The sequence below is a fragment of the Chrysemys picta genome, chromosome 14 (genome assembly GCF_011386835.1).
Source record: "Chrysemys picta bellii isolate R12L10 chromosome 14, ASM1138683v2, whole genome shotgun sequence".
Lineage (NCBI taxonomy): Eukaryota > Metazoa > Chordata > Testudines > Emydidae > Chrysemys > Chrysemys picta.
In genome coordinates, this window is record NC_088804.1 from 34,409,314 (window position 1) to 34,423,955 (window position 14,642).

Consider the following 14,642-nt stretch of genomic DNA (forward strand, 5'->3'; position numbering starts at 1 on the left):
AGGTGAGAGTGTGGGAGGCAACAGCAATCAGCCGTAGCAGGAGGATCCGTTCACGGTTCTTGGTCTACTACTACTAAGAATGAGAACATGGTTCATTCCCACTTCTGTCAGGGGACAGAGCAAGTGATGGTGGGGAGGAAGGGTCTGACATCAGACTCCTGAAATTAGATGAGTCCCAAATAATAGTATTATAGCAATCCAGTTGTGAGATTGCCCTTGTAACAGTGCTATGTCAAAGGGGTGTATGTTGAGCTATAGAAGAAAGACACATGGGGATAGACAGTTCTTTTTGATCCAAGGCTTTTCCTTTTCTGGTTTTGTGGCCTCCCTGTTACGTGCTATGTAGCGTTTCTTCCTAAGTAAACGTATGATCAGGTTTTATGCTTTCCTTTTCATTGGGCCTACAGCAGCTTTTCTGTACTCCTATAGATTTTTATGCTCTAAAGATGCAAAAGGGCCCTAAAGCTGCCCTAATGGGGCTCCTGAGAATTCCTCCAGCATGGGGGAATCCCTAACTAACAGAGCCAACGTAGCTGCCTCCCTTCACACCCCCCCACAATCTAGAGGGCATGTTGGAAACATGCTCAGGGGAAGTTATGGAGCTAGATCCCCTGGCACTCCAGGGATCCTTGGCCTGTGTTGTTATTAGCTGATGTAAATTAGAGCAGCAGGCCTAGGGATCAGGAGCAGACAAAGGTTACAGGTGGTTGGTCACCTTTGTCTACCCTGACCATATGCATGAATAAAGCACTTCAAAGTCTGAGATGAGACATTTCACATTCATTAATTAGTCCCCATGTGTTTTATATCTGACACACAATTACCTGGTGCAGACAGAGGCCCATCAACAGCAGTGTTTTCCTCGTCTTCGTGCTCCACCTTCTTCAGAACCAAAGCGAAGAAAGCAGCAAATCCCAACACCTGGAAGACATTAGCTATTTGTTCAGAGTCTGCACATCCTGCATAAGGAGAGGTCTAGACCTTGCCTTAAATGCTCATCTCTGCAGCAAGGGAGGTTTAGGTTGGACATTAGGAAAACATTCCTAACTGTCAGGGTGATTAAACACTGGAATAATCTGCCTAGGGAGGTTGTGGAATCTCCGTCTCTGGAGATATTTAAGAGTAGGTTAGATAAATGTCTATCCGGGATAGTCTAGACAGTATTTGGTCCTGCCATGAGGGCAGGGGACTGGACTCAATGACCTCTCGAGGTCCCTTCCAGTCCTAGAATCTATGAATCTATGATCCATGCACTGCAGATTGGGGAGGAGAATCTTGCCTTTTAATTTGCTCTATAAACACAGGCTAATTCCATGAACAAGAAATCAGAAAGAGAATGGACCCCAAGATGCTCTGTGAATCCCACTAAATGCGATTGGTTTTGCCCTCTGGCCATACCTTTCCCACTGGGAACTTTCATCAGCTTGGGAGCTATCAAAATAAGGTGAAATGAATCTAACGGGAACAAGATTCCTGCCAAGAAAAATCAACACGACATTATAACTCAACTGTAATGAAACCCCTAACTTACAGGAAGGATCTCTTGCTTAAGAGCTCTGTCCTGCAGTCCTTTTGAATGTAAAACTCAAGTTCACTTCAATGGGAGTGATGTGCCTGAGGGGGCTGCAGGATCAGCCCTTCCCTAGCCAGTGTTTTCTATTGATAGTGACCTTACTTTTAAGGGCTGTGTGATGAAGAGACTTTCAAAGAAGGAGATGGCCATGGAAATCAGCCACTTGATGGAGTTATCTTTGCCATAATGTAGCCCGTAAAGCATGGTGAAGAATCCGGACACGCCACTGGTGGCAGCTATGAGGAACCAGCCAATGAAAACAAACCACCAGGGCAAGCCTTTGAAAGAGGAACCTTTCTTGCCATCCCCAGAGAAACTTGGAGTAGGGGAGCACCTGGAGAGTCAACCATCATGAGAAAGTCATTTTACTGGTGAGACAGAAGCAAACCACAACAGCAAACTCTGGATTTAACAGAGATAAGAAACACCTTATGTGAAAGTCAGATTTTAAAAACTATTAACTATTTTCCAATTATTTTGACAGATACAATGATACAAATAGTATCCGGGTAGTGGAGAATACAAGCACACAAATCACAGGTGTACAGATACAAACAGGTATACAGATATAAGATCAAAGCACATTTTATGGGCTTTATTTCTAAAACCCCAGAATAATAGGATTTCTAATGTAGATGCTGACAGACCCACCACTACATTGGGGCTGTTGGATGCCCCTATAAAAATGGGCTTAGAGACCATACAGAGCAGCATCACTATATTGTTGAATACTTCCTACTTAAAAATCCAATTTTTCTGACCCATTTCTGTCTCTGTTGTTTGTTAACAGGTTCCCACACATCCATTCTTTTACAGACTCTTGAGCACTTTGGAGCTCAGAGCTTGTCCTCAGCTCTTTACTATCATGTTTTACTACATTGGAACATTTAGTTTTGGAGGCATAATGTATAAACAAAAGAGTGATGAGTTGCCCCTATTGCTCTAGTATGTAGTATTCATTCCATTGAAATTCCCTTGCTGCTCCTCCAAGAGTGTTTATACAATTATCAAGGAGTCATCAGCTGGTAATGATTTTCAATCATCACCAGCTTGGGCTGGATTTGAACCAGTGACCCACATCTATGTATACCAATGATGAGGGTGATTGTTACCTCTCACTGATAGATCCTGAAGAGCAGAGGTGGCTTTCCAGGAGGCCTTTCATGTGCTGGACCTGCCTAACAGCTTGGACGTAACTCTGAGCCTTCTGGAATTTGTGAGGTCCCAGTAATTCCAACTCCATCTCTACGTGCTGGAGTTGAATGTACAAGTAGCGATTGTAGTCGTTGTGTTTCAGCCTTTCACCCATTCCTTTCTCTGGAGTTGGGCTTCTTGTTTTTTCTCCAGGGAAATGGGGGAGAGGGGAAAAAGGGAAATAAATTAGGCTGTTCGTGGAATAAAGCGTGAATAAGGGTGGCAGAATCAGGATTTAGGATTGTAAACTCTTCAGGTCAGGGAATTACTCTGAAGGTGACATGCACATCTATGGTGACTGCTAATACTAATAATCTAGCTTTCATAATTTATACAACCAGCATAGCAGTAGCATTCTCCTCACACCTGGCAAACAACATGTTATGACAATGACCTCAGAACCTCAACAGATGAGTCCAACAAGACCAAACATCCTTGTTCATAGGCTACCATAGCAGTCTGTAACTGCATAAATCTATTGAAAAAGCCAATGGCAAACTGGGATTGCAATCAGTGGGGCAATTTACAGACTAAGGTAATATTCAACATGAGCCCTAGTGGCAGAATCAAGCCCTGAGTTGGAACTGGAGGGGACAACAGCACAGGGAGAGGAAGGATGCAGGAAAGGACAACATGGTTATGGAATCACTGAGACATGAGGATATTGATGCTACGTGGACACTGACTCGTTGTAAACACTGAAAAGCCTGCATTGGTTTTAAAAGCAGGACAGCTGAGAGCCACCATTCACTCTACAGCAAAGGAAACATGGTGTTTTCACTGAACAGTTCTAAACTCAAAATGAAATAAGAGTGGTCCTCATATCTAGTGATTGTGGTGGGTTCACTTACAGGCATTTCAGTGAGGCTTTTCTTAGCTTACCTTGTATATCTACAGACCCTAGTGTGATGATAATAGGATCATCCTTCTTTTTACTCTCATCATAAAACTCTTGCCCAGCTCTGTTCTGCTGGCAGATGATGTCCTCAACCAAAGCCAATAGTGTGTTGATGTCAGTAGATTTTCCAAGGTCTGTTTCTGAGTTGGGTAGCGGAGTCTTCAGGGTTTTAAACAGTGATTTGGCAATTCTCCTAATATCCTGGAAGAGGCAGCAACAGCATGGCAGTCACCTAGTGGCTCTGGTTACTTACACTGATGTAGTTTGAAACTAAGGTAAGCTTCACTGGTGCACCACATCTGCAATGGGGGTTTGCACTGATTCTGTAGCTACAGTGCTGCCCCAGTATGGATAAGCCCTTCGACTCTCACAGTGTTAGACAGTCTCATGGGACAGTCCTGATCTGACAGGTTTAAGTCCAACAATATAAGCTTTCAGGATGTGAAAATATACACAATTCACCTGGGCTGGGGAGTCTATTCTATTCTATATAGGTTCTAATACCATGCTCATCATGATAGGACTGGAGCTCCTTCCAGTTGTGCATTAAGCAACATGACTATACATATGTCTCATGTTGTTAGTTGTACATGGGGACAAATGTTATCCATTTCCTTGATGTTAGACTGTGACCACACAACACAGTGATATTAGTCCCTCAGTACGTACCCATAAGGCTCAATATCTGCTTAGGGAGGTACATGAAATCAGCGAGAGTCCCCTACCTGGAGAATTTGACCCTGACAATGGTAATCCTAGCTAAGTACCCTTCATTCTTTAACCCCATCCCCCAGAGTCAAGAGGACCTCTAACAGAGAGACACCCCTCAGTGAATGTTTGGCTTATTACTTAAGGAATTATGAAGCACATCTGGACAAAATAGTTCTTTCTTGCCACACAGAGTAAACAGTGAGTTCATACTGATGCGTACACCCACCAGGAGGGGGCAGTGCAATGTATTTTGTACACCCTTGGGACAGATCAGTACTCTCAACTATTTCCCCGTAACAGGCTGTGTGCAGAGGGACTTGCCTTTATCACAGCCTCAGGGGTGAGCGTGATGCTCTGGATTGCCTGAGGGGGAGGGGGCAGGTTTGGAGACACTCGGCCACTTTTCCCTGGTTTCTTCTCCTGCTCCTTGGTCACCCGGGGTCGGATGTTCCTGAAGATCTGCACGATGAACAGGTTGATGGGGAACATGAGGAGGGAGCTCTCGAAGCCGATCATCACCTCCTGCCACGTGAACTCGATCTTACCTGCCATCATCAGGCAGAGAGGAAGGGTAAAAATAGTCCCAGAGCAAAGTGAAAATGCCAGACTTAGAGCCCCTCCCCATGGAAAAACCTTGTTGCTGAGCGATCCCCATTGAAACTGCTTCCTGGCTCCTTGTTTCCCCTTCCCACCTGCTCAGCCCAAGCAGTCACTCACACTTACCTAAGTCCATTTTCTGCTCAGCTGGGTCCTTCGGCACCCCCCAGAACATGATGCTGGTCAGCATGGTGCAGAGCAGCAGGGAGAAGCAGCACGATACTCTCTGGGCTCGCGTGAAGGTGCTTCGTGGGGAGCGGTTGAAAATCGAATACCAGATGTGCCCGTCCTGGAAACCCTTGGAAGTCTTCATGAAAAACAGGTTACTGGGAAGAAGGAGGGGGAAGCAAGGAAGTGCTTAGAAAGAAGAGAGGGAAATAGAGCTCAATTTGGGGCCCCGCCCTGGCTGACATCTCTAAGTGCTCCCACAATACAGATGTTAAAAAATAATGAGATGATACTCAACAGGATTCTCATTGTTTGGGTTAAAAGCAACAGAGGTCCTGTGGCACCTTTAAGACTAACAGAAGTATTGGAGCATAAGCTTTCATGGGTGAATGCCCACTTCATCAGATGCAAGACGCACTTGCATCTGATGAAGTGGGCATTCACCCTCGAAAGCTTATGCTCCAATACTTCTGTTAGTCTTAAAGGCCACAGGACCCTCTGTTGCTTTTTACAGATTCAGACTAACACGGCTACCCCTCTGATTGTTTGGGTTGTGTGAGATGGTCGTGTTAGCACTGGATATAGCCGGGTCCCCCAAAATGCATCCACGAGACCAATGCCTTTTGCAGAGGCCTAAAATCTAACTCCTGTCCCTGTAATTGTAGGGTGAGGACCAAACACATCAAAAGCAATTTCTATTAATCTGTCAGGGAAAATACAAAGTAAAGTGCTGGGGTTTGTATTGGGTACTTCCAACTGTCTTTCTCCCCTCTCCTCAGTGTTTTCAGAGCAGTAATACCAAAGTTTAACAGTCAGATGCAGCTAAGCAGTCCTCCGGCTCCAAAGTCCATTGAAGTCAAGGCTGAGACCCTCATTGACGTAAACGGGCTTTGGGTTAGGCCCTCTTTGCATCCCTTCTTTTTTCAAATGGATTGCTGTCAATAACCAACAGGAACGCAAGGCTGAAGTTACCTGAACTGCTTCATGTCCTGCTCAGTAGCGACTGGGAACACTTTGTCTAGGACACACTCTCCAACATCAATGGCCAGCCAAGAGTTACAGAGGAAATACCATTTCTGATCCTGAGCGAGGTCATGGACCAGCACACGATTCACATACCTGTGCCATAAAAATAAAGAACTAACTCATATGTGGAAGACGCTATGGAACTCAGGTCACTGTAAGTGCAACTCGCTGAGAGTATGGGTGTCAGACTTTGACCCTTAGCCTGTCTGTGACTTAGCTTCTCCATCTGCAAAATGGAGATAACACATTCCAACTTCCTAGGGTTGGGTGTGGATAAATACATGAATGTTTGACTAGTGCAACAGAAAGGATATTCTTGTCTTCTCATAGCCTCTCCCCTTGCTTACCAGGATGGGCTGTCTCCTGAATTATCATGCCACAGTCGAATACGCTGCAGTTCCCCAAGAGGAAACAGGGTACAGAGCAGGAAAACATCCACTCCTCCACGCTCAAAGACGAGTGTGTCAGGGTCAGTCAGGTGGTGGGGTTCACTCTCTCCTTCGAGGCCATAAAGGGTGAGAGTCACCTGAAAGACGTACCAGATGAGTGTATTGATAATTGACAGCCTGGCACAATTTGTTTGCATTCATGACTTGGACACGGGTACTTTGTATTGACACGGGTCCCAATCCTGATCTCCTTACTGAGCCTCTGTTCTGGCAAATTCCCACTGAAGCCAAGCTGCCCTGCATGGGGACTTAGTGAAAACTGAGTCAGGAGCTCAGGCGTTGGCCCACAGTTGGCAGGATGTCACGACAGGCTTGCCAGATCCTATGAACTGAGTGTAATGGAAGGTGCCGCAGCTGCTGACTAGCATAAAAGCTACTGCTGTTACATTCTTGTGCATGTAGGGAGAGCTTAACTCATTCGGCCTGTTTTGTAGCAGAGTGAGTGAGGCTGCAGATGTAATCGTGCCCAGTGAATCCTCTGGACTTTCCCATTCCTCCTCACACTGTGGGTAGCAGAGCCAGGCACACCATACTGCTGCTGTTACCTCTGCCGCCCAGATCCAGAGGTCCACTTCATTACTTGCTCTTTCCCTTGGAGGAGCCAAAGCTCTCTTTGGTAGCCTGCTGCCTCCCTTAGATGTTAGGATTACATATGACATGGTCAGTTTCCTGATGTGACAAATATTTCTGAAGCTGGAGCTCTATATGCTGATGGTCTATTAAACATTCAGAAGATACCAACACATCTGTAATTCCATCAGTACCTTGGAGGTTGTGGCTGCCCCTCGACGGTGCCCTGTAAAAACTGTCACAAGATAACGATACTGAGCAAAGGGGTCATTATCCTCCAACACTGTGATCTTCACCTGGAGAGAGAGAGACAATACCACCGGGAGAATCCTATGGATGGTAAAATAGTAACAGTGCCGGGAGCAGAGCTTTCTCCAGGCTCCTGGATGAGAAATGTGGCATGGTGCCATCTTGTGGACACTGCATATATCTAGCAGGAAGTGTGGAGGCAAAGGGAAGTAGGTAGGGCTGGAAGAAAATTTTCTGCCAAAATTGTTTTTTTGATGCAAAACTAGGTTTATGACATAATTTTTTTTTGCATAAAATGTCTACTTTCCATGGAAAATGTTTATTTTTTTTGTTGAAAAGATGAATGTTTGAAAGCTGAGATATATTCGCCAAAGCCCCAAATTTTTCAGTATTTAAATTTCTGCAGTAAGCTAAAATTTTCCATGAAATATTTAGACAAAAACTGTTTTTGTCTCCCCCTCCATTTTTTGGCTATGTCTAGAAGTAGGCTAGAGAGACACAGAGAAATGAACAGCATTTGGGGACACCCTGAGTGATAAACTCAGTCTTGTGTTATATTCTTGATGTAAAAGTTTAATGAAAGCAAACCACTAAAACCTTAGACTCCCTCCTTCTTCATGTATATTACCGGGAACACACTGAAGATGACAAAGACATTACACAAAAATTACACAATCCAATGCAAGCTCTTTAATCACTCTTGGATCACCCATTCCCTTTATGGAGAATTAGTGGCATCAGCTCCAAAGGGGGCTGACCACTCACTCTGTCCTAAGTGGCTGCATTAATGTGACCACAGCAGAGCAGGCCAGACAGAGGGGAAATACTTCCTATCACACTATCTATTAGCACAATGCTTACTTTGGCATCATCCTGAATGTCTTTCCTTCTAGCCCAAATAGCCACCAGCACATACACAAGAAAGATACAGCCCACAGTTGTCACTACCACGGGGTTGTCCACAAATGTGCCAAAAAGCTCCACTGTTTTGCTGACATCAATGGTGTTGGGTGTGACAAAGAAGGTGCTCCCAAAGAAGGTCAGGTGGTTGCAGAGACACTGGGTGCTGTTGAGGGTTGTTTTTGGACCTACCTGAAAGCCAAAGAATGATCATGTTCACAATATTCTCAGCCTTCGGCTTCAAAGTACAGCTTACTTACCTAGCAAGCTAAAGAAACCGGAAAGCTAGCTGAACTAGGTGTGAAGAATTGTTATATGTGAGCAGATCCTACAAAATCCAGTAGAGGACAGTGATTCTAAGATCTAAGCAGAAGTGGGTATTATAGTAATAAACATAATCCATTCAAAATGCTTCAACCACTTCTCACTTAGAAGCATGTCCTAGAGAAAACGTGTCTAAGTTCCACTTTATATTGGACTAACCTGAGCTTCATGACCTTCTCCCATCCCAAACTGGTCTTGTTTCACGGTGTTATCAAGAGTTCAAAGAAACATGTTCATTCGCTTTCAATGTTATTGTTATCTAGGCTGGCTTTGAAATGTATTGAGCAAAGATCCATGACAACATTCTTCTGCTTCTCTCTACTTACATGGCACCCGTAGCTATTCCAGTTGCCCCGTAGCTCATCCCAGAACACACACTGGGATACAAAGGAAGTGACAGCTATGGTTAGATCACTGTTGGTTGTAGAATCCATTTCCATGTCTTGTTCCATCATGAGATAGTAAATCCCCCCTCCAAAAATGAGTTCTTCTGGGCTAAGAACCCATGTGTTTGATTTATCTTGAATAGAAATATTTTAGTTGAAAGCTATGTAAGAAAGCATTCGTTTCAGCAATATACAGATATATTGTATACATGCCAATAAATAAAATTAATAGAATAACAGAACAGGTATCAGAATAACTATCAGTATAGGTTTTTATTCTGGTTAATTTATAAGGTTAATTATTCAAAGCACCTGTTCTTTGCTTCTGTTTGTGCATAGTGTTTACTAGAGATGACCTGAACCAGGACACAGATTGGAACTCTTTCAGGCTTTGAGGAGGTTCATTGCCATTTACACATCCAAACTTCTGAGCTTGAGCTCATCTCTACAATTTATGTTTGTTCTCATCTGTAAAAAATTTGGATGACAGCACTATATGTGAGAATTAAGGCCCAGATCCATAAAGGTGTTTAGGATCCTAATTTCCATTTGAATCAGTGAAAGTTAGGAGCTTAAGTACCTCTGTGGATCTGGGCCTACGAGCTTATATTGAGTGTGCTCAGCTTCTATTGGAAAGTATGAGTTAAGGGTGCTCATGTAGTTTGCAGATGAGCCTAGAGTGCCCAGAATCAAATGTTCCTGGTAAATGATCTTACCTCCAGTGTTTTTCTTAAGGGACAGATGAGCTTTCATATCATAGTTAGTCTCATTTGGATGGTAGCCATATCCCAAGTACAGGATTAGTGGAATATCCTGTTCAGTTTCCAGGTGGATCACTAGAGATGTATTTTCTGAGGTGACATTGACTTGGAGAGCACTAAAATTGCCCAGATTCAACAGGCTCCTGTTTTCCTGAGGTGCTGAAAATCTTGGCAGCATTATCTATATTTGAACACAGAGATTCATTCCTAAAAATGTATGACAATGCCTGGATCCTATTACATAGTAACACGATGTGGCTCCATGCTAAGCTCAAAGCACATTTTATGGGATTTATTTCTAAAACCCCTCTAATTTCTTCTTTCAAAACATACTATAGGGAAAGCATTCCCAAGCAAATCCATCCTGGTGGACAGCTATCGTAAATAAGACTTCCCTATTGCATGCCTGCTCAAATGCAATTTGCTTGATACTTAGAACAAGCTTCTGAAAAGTCCATATCAACTCTACATTGGTTAATCTCAAAGCTCTTGATTCTGAGTGCATACATGGGTTAGGGAGGAATGTGGGCAGGCTTGAAGTACATTTGCAAGTGTTCCATATGTGAGTTTTTAGGAAACAAATGTCATGCTACTCATCGAAATGATTCCAAACTGCGTCTTCCAGATGAGTAACAATATAGATACCTGCTAAATCTAAGGAGTTGAGATTATGGTCATCCTGAAACACAAATTGATATGTAGATGCATTGTTGAATGATTTAGGCATTAGTTTAATGATTTTACACATGGGCTAGGAGGCCTAGGAGATAGTAATATGGGCATGCAATATTGGGATGATAGAATCAGAGAAATGTAGGGCTGGAAGGAGCCTTAAGAGGTCATTAAGTCCTTTGCCCTACCCCGAGGCAGGATTATGATGGTTTTATTATTTAGACATCACGGTGTGTTTCAGGCCATAGCCTGCAGCCATCTTCTTTAGCCAGTAGGATGCTCATGTTTCTCCTCGTTCATCCACATGATGAAGGAGAAGAAAAGGCTGAATCACTTGTACAAGCAAGATGCACTTTCGGGCCCCACACATAGACCTTGTGAAAGAGATGCTTATTGAGTTCATCCTGCAAACCACATAGTCCTTCCTAGCATGTGCCTGCACCATGCTCTCTCTTTGTGTGTTGGCAGTAAACACAACATTACCATTTCTCTACTGAGCTTGCTACTTTGAGAGATGATGATGATGATGATAACACAACTGACATTTATAGAGCACCTGCCACCTAAGGATCTAATTAGACTCCAGTTCACACTGAGAGAGAAGATTGGATTTACCTCAATGTTTTCAGTAAGATCATTAACTGGTATGACCAATCCATCAACGCTGGTAAGACTTAGGCCTCCCACGGTTCCACTGATCTCAAAACTGGTGTCACTTAAGGAAAAGGGATTCACTGCAAAGCTCACCATCTACAGCAAGACATGAATGACAAGCAGCAGTTGAGTTGTACAATATACTTTATTATAGTCAGAATTTTTAGATTTCCATGTAGATTAGAGATGAAGTCAGAACCAAACTCAAGAGCCAAACAACCCTGGACTTCAGGGAAGTTCAGATCCAAGTTTGAAGCTGGTTTCTATCTCAATAATGGACCAATCCCAGACCTTACATTGTGGGAAAGTTTGGATTGTGATCTGCATATAAATACTGCAGCTCAGACCCATCTCTAATGTATCTCTAGCATGCAGCAATCACATTCCATTCATATGTAATCCTTTTCATGGGTCATTTAGATCAGTGGCTCTCAACCTTTCCAGACTATTGTAACCCTTTCAGGAGTCTGATTGGTCTTGCGTACCCCCAAGTTTCACCTCACTTAAAAACTACTTGCTTACAAAATCAGACATAAAAATACAAAAGTGTGACAACATGCTATTATTGAAAAATTGCTTATTTTTCAATTTTACCATATAATTATAAAATAAGTCAATCTGAATATAAATATTGTACTTACATTTCACTGTGTAGTACAGGGGTCGGCAACGTTCGGCACGCGGCTCGCCACGGTAAGCACCCTAGCGGGCCAGGCCAATTTATTTACCTCCTGACGCGGCAGGTTCGGCTGATCACGCACCCACTGGCCACGGTTCACCATCCCGGGCCAATGGGAGCGGCGGGAAGCTGCGTCCTGGGCCAATGGGGGCGGCGGGAAGCTGCGTGGGCGAGGGATGAGCTGGCTGCAGCTTCCCACTGCCCCCATTGGCCCGGGACTGCGAACTGCGGCCAGTGGGGGCCGTGATCGGCCGAACCTGCCGCGTCAGCAGGTAAATAAACTGGCCTGGCCCGCTAGGGTGCTTACTCTGGCGAGCCGCGTGCCGAACGTTGCCAACCCCCGGTGTAGTATATAGAGCAGTATAAACAAGTCATTTTCTGTATGAAATTTTAGTTTGTACTGACTTCGCTAGTGCTTTTCATGTAGCCTGTTGTAAAACTAGCCAAATATCTAGATGAGTTGATGTACCCCCTAGAACAGTGGTTCTCAAACTAGGGCCGCCGCTTGTTCAGGGAAAGCCCCTGGCGGTCTGGGCCGGTTTGTTTACCTGCCATGTCTACAGGTTCAGCCGATCGCGGCTTCCACTAGCCGCGGTTCGTCGCTACAGGCCAATGGGGGCTGCGGGAAGGACGGCCAGCACGTACCTTAGCCCGCGCTGCTTCCAACAGCCCCCATTGGCCTGGGACGGTGAACCGCGGCCAGTGGGAGCTGCGATCGGCCAAACCTGCGGATGCGGCAGGTAAACAAACTGGCCTGGACTGCCAGGGGCTTTCCCTGAACAAGCGGCGGCCCTAGTTTGAGAACCACTGACCTAGAAGACCTCTGTGTTCCCCCAGGAGTATGTGTACCCTGGTTGAGAACCACTGATTTTAGATATCTGGGGCCAAATTCAGTCACACCAGTGTTAATCCAGAGTTATTCCATCAAAGTCAAATTGCTGTGCCTCTCCTGAAATTACTGGAGTTGACAACATTCATAAATCTATTGCCTGAGGTGCATATCAGAGTATGTTAGAATCATTAGTACAGATGCAGGGGGGAAAAGGAGGGACGTCCAAAGCCCGTGGAGACAATGGGAGTGTTTCCACCGATGTTAGTAAGTTTGGGGTCATAACCTAACAGAGCTGAAATAGAGAGGGGGAACTGGAAGGAGACACTTAGCCTATAACAATGTATAGGATTTTGCCAGGCTCACTGTTTCGAATCAGTCTGGGAGACCCTTAGAAAGAGGAATATAAAAATATCATAACAAGACAAAAATGTACTAGGGCACGGGCGGCAATGTCTGGCATGCAGCTCGCAAGGGGGGGCGGGAAGCGGCATGGGTGAGGGATGTGCTGGCCGCCGCTTCCCGCCGCCCCCATTGGCCCGGGACGGCGAACCGCGGCCAGTGGGGGCCGCGATCGGCCGAACCTGCCGCGTCAGCAGGTAAATAAACTGGCCCGGCCCGCTAGGGTGCTTACCCTAGCGAGCCGCGTGCCAAACGTTGCCGACCCCTGGTATAGACACTGTGATCAGTTGACTTCTTGTGACAGTGAATGCAACCAAATGGTGAATGGGGTTAGAGTTATCAATTGAGTCCATTGCTGTGGGCAGCTGAGAGAGCAGTGAATCAGGCAGGGGCTGTGATGGGAGGTGCCTTTCCAGTAAGCTCCCAGTTCCCTTCAACTACCTGCACCAAATCCCATGCAATTAGAAAAGGAAAAGGCTCCTCTGGCCTGATAAATTCCAAGTGAATTTGCTGACATAATCGGAAGGCCAAGAACCAGGACACCACATGTGCCAGTGTGATCAGTGTGAAAGGAGAAAAGGCTCCAAACTCATTAGAGCAAGAGAATTAATGAGTTTATCGAATACATCAAGTCAGAGTAACAGTCCCTTACCCTTATATCCACAGTTTCATCACTGTCTCCTGTGACACTGAGAGAGGAGGCAGAGGGGAGAGTAAAGCTGGCCGAGCTGGAATCGGAGATGTTAATGGATGTGCCATCCATGCTGTCTGTTTGTAACCTGTCCAGAATTGCGGTCAGACACAAGCAGAGAAAATCAGAACAGATGGAGACAAAGACAGAAGTATTAATAGCACAGTGCAGGGTTGCTAAGCATAGTTGATGTTACATCCAGAAAGGCTTCCTGGCTGAGTGAGTGTAACTGGGCTGGAGAACCATTTCTAACTCCACTGGCAAATACTTCAGGACCTGTCTCTGCTTGCTGTAATGCTCTGCATGCCACTGGTAATGAATGATTAAAGGGCATGATTTTTAAAAAATGTGCATCTGCAATTGCACACTTAATTTGGCTTGCAGTTATACTCGTATTGTGAATTGGGAGGTGCAAGTGCATCTAAATGTCCATTTACATGAACAAATACTTGATTTCTATGCACTATTGTTGCATCTGCACAAATTATATGAGCAATTGCATGTCAAGTGTGAACTGCATAGTTGAAAATCATGCTCTAAGTAAACAAATTTGGGGTTGATTTTATGACCTGAGAACTCACATTTTCTTCTGCCCAAACCTGTGACAATTTTTTATCTACAGCAGCATCAGCAAACATTGAAAAGAAAGAAAAATTAGCCTTTCACAACAAGTGTTTTCCACGTACCTACAAATTTAAGAGGGTGATGCTTGACCTATGTAATCCCAGAGAATCGTTCTCTTGCTACAGATCATATATGAGAATTTTCAGTCTAGTCTTACTGAAATTAGTTGGAGTTAAAACTGTTTTTACAATGGATCACCAGTTACAACATCACAGCACCTATGGATTTGTTACCACCTGTATAACATACTCCATTTAATGAGAAAATGATAGATATTTTCCTTGA

At 44.5% G+C, this 14,642-nt stretch overlaps 1 protein-coding gene across 1 annotated transcript in view; it reads right to left on the reverse strand.

Moving 5' to 3' along the window:
* The window catches only part of LOC101941472 (polycystin-1-like protein 2), a 67,799-nt gene that overhangs the window by 15,998 nt on the left and 37,159 nt on the right, over positions 1 to 14,642 (reverse strand). The window contains exons 20-33 of the mRNA XM_024105540.3: positions 13,695 to 13,821; positions 11,094 to 11,228; positions 9,762 to 9,987; positions 8,986 to 9,179; positions 8,297 to 8,527; positions 7,381 to 7,482; positions 6,515 to 6,693; positions 6,114 to 6,260; positions 5,100 to 5,299; positions 4,698 to 4,921; positions 3,650 to 3,866; positions 2,686 to 2,914; positions 1,676 to 1,907; positions 825 to 921 (exon numbers count right to left, since the gene is read on the reverse strand). Of these exons, the coding sequence (XP_023961308.3) occupies positions 825 to 921; positions 1,676 to 1,907; positions 2,686 to 2,914; positions 3,650 to 3,866; positions 4,698 to 4,921; positions 5,100 to 5,299; positions 6,114 to 6,260; positions 6,515 to 6,693; positions 7,381 to 7,482; positions 8,297 to 8,527; positions 8,986 to 9,179; positions 9,762 to 9,987; positions 11,094 to 11,228; positions 13,695 to 13,821 (2,540 nt within the window). The remainder of the gene's footprint in view (positions 1 to 824; positions 922 to 1,675; positions 1,908 to 2,685; positions 2,915 to 3,649; positions 3,867 to 4,697; positions 4,922 to 5,099; positions 5,300 to 6,113; positions 6,261 to 6,514; positions 6,694 to 7,380; positions 7,483 to 8,296; positions 8,528 to 8,985; positions 9,180 to 9,761; positions 9,988 to 11,093; positions 11,229 to 13,694; positions 13,822 to 14,642) is intronic.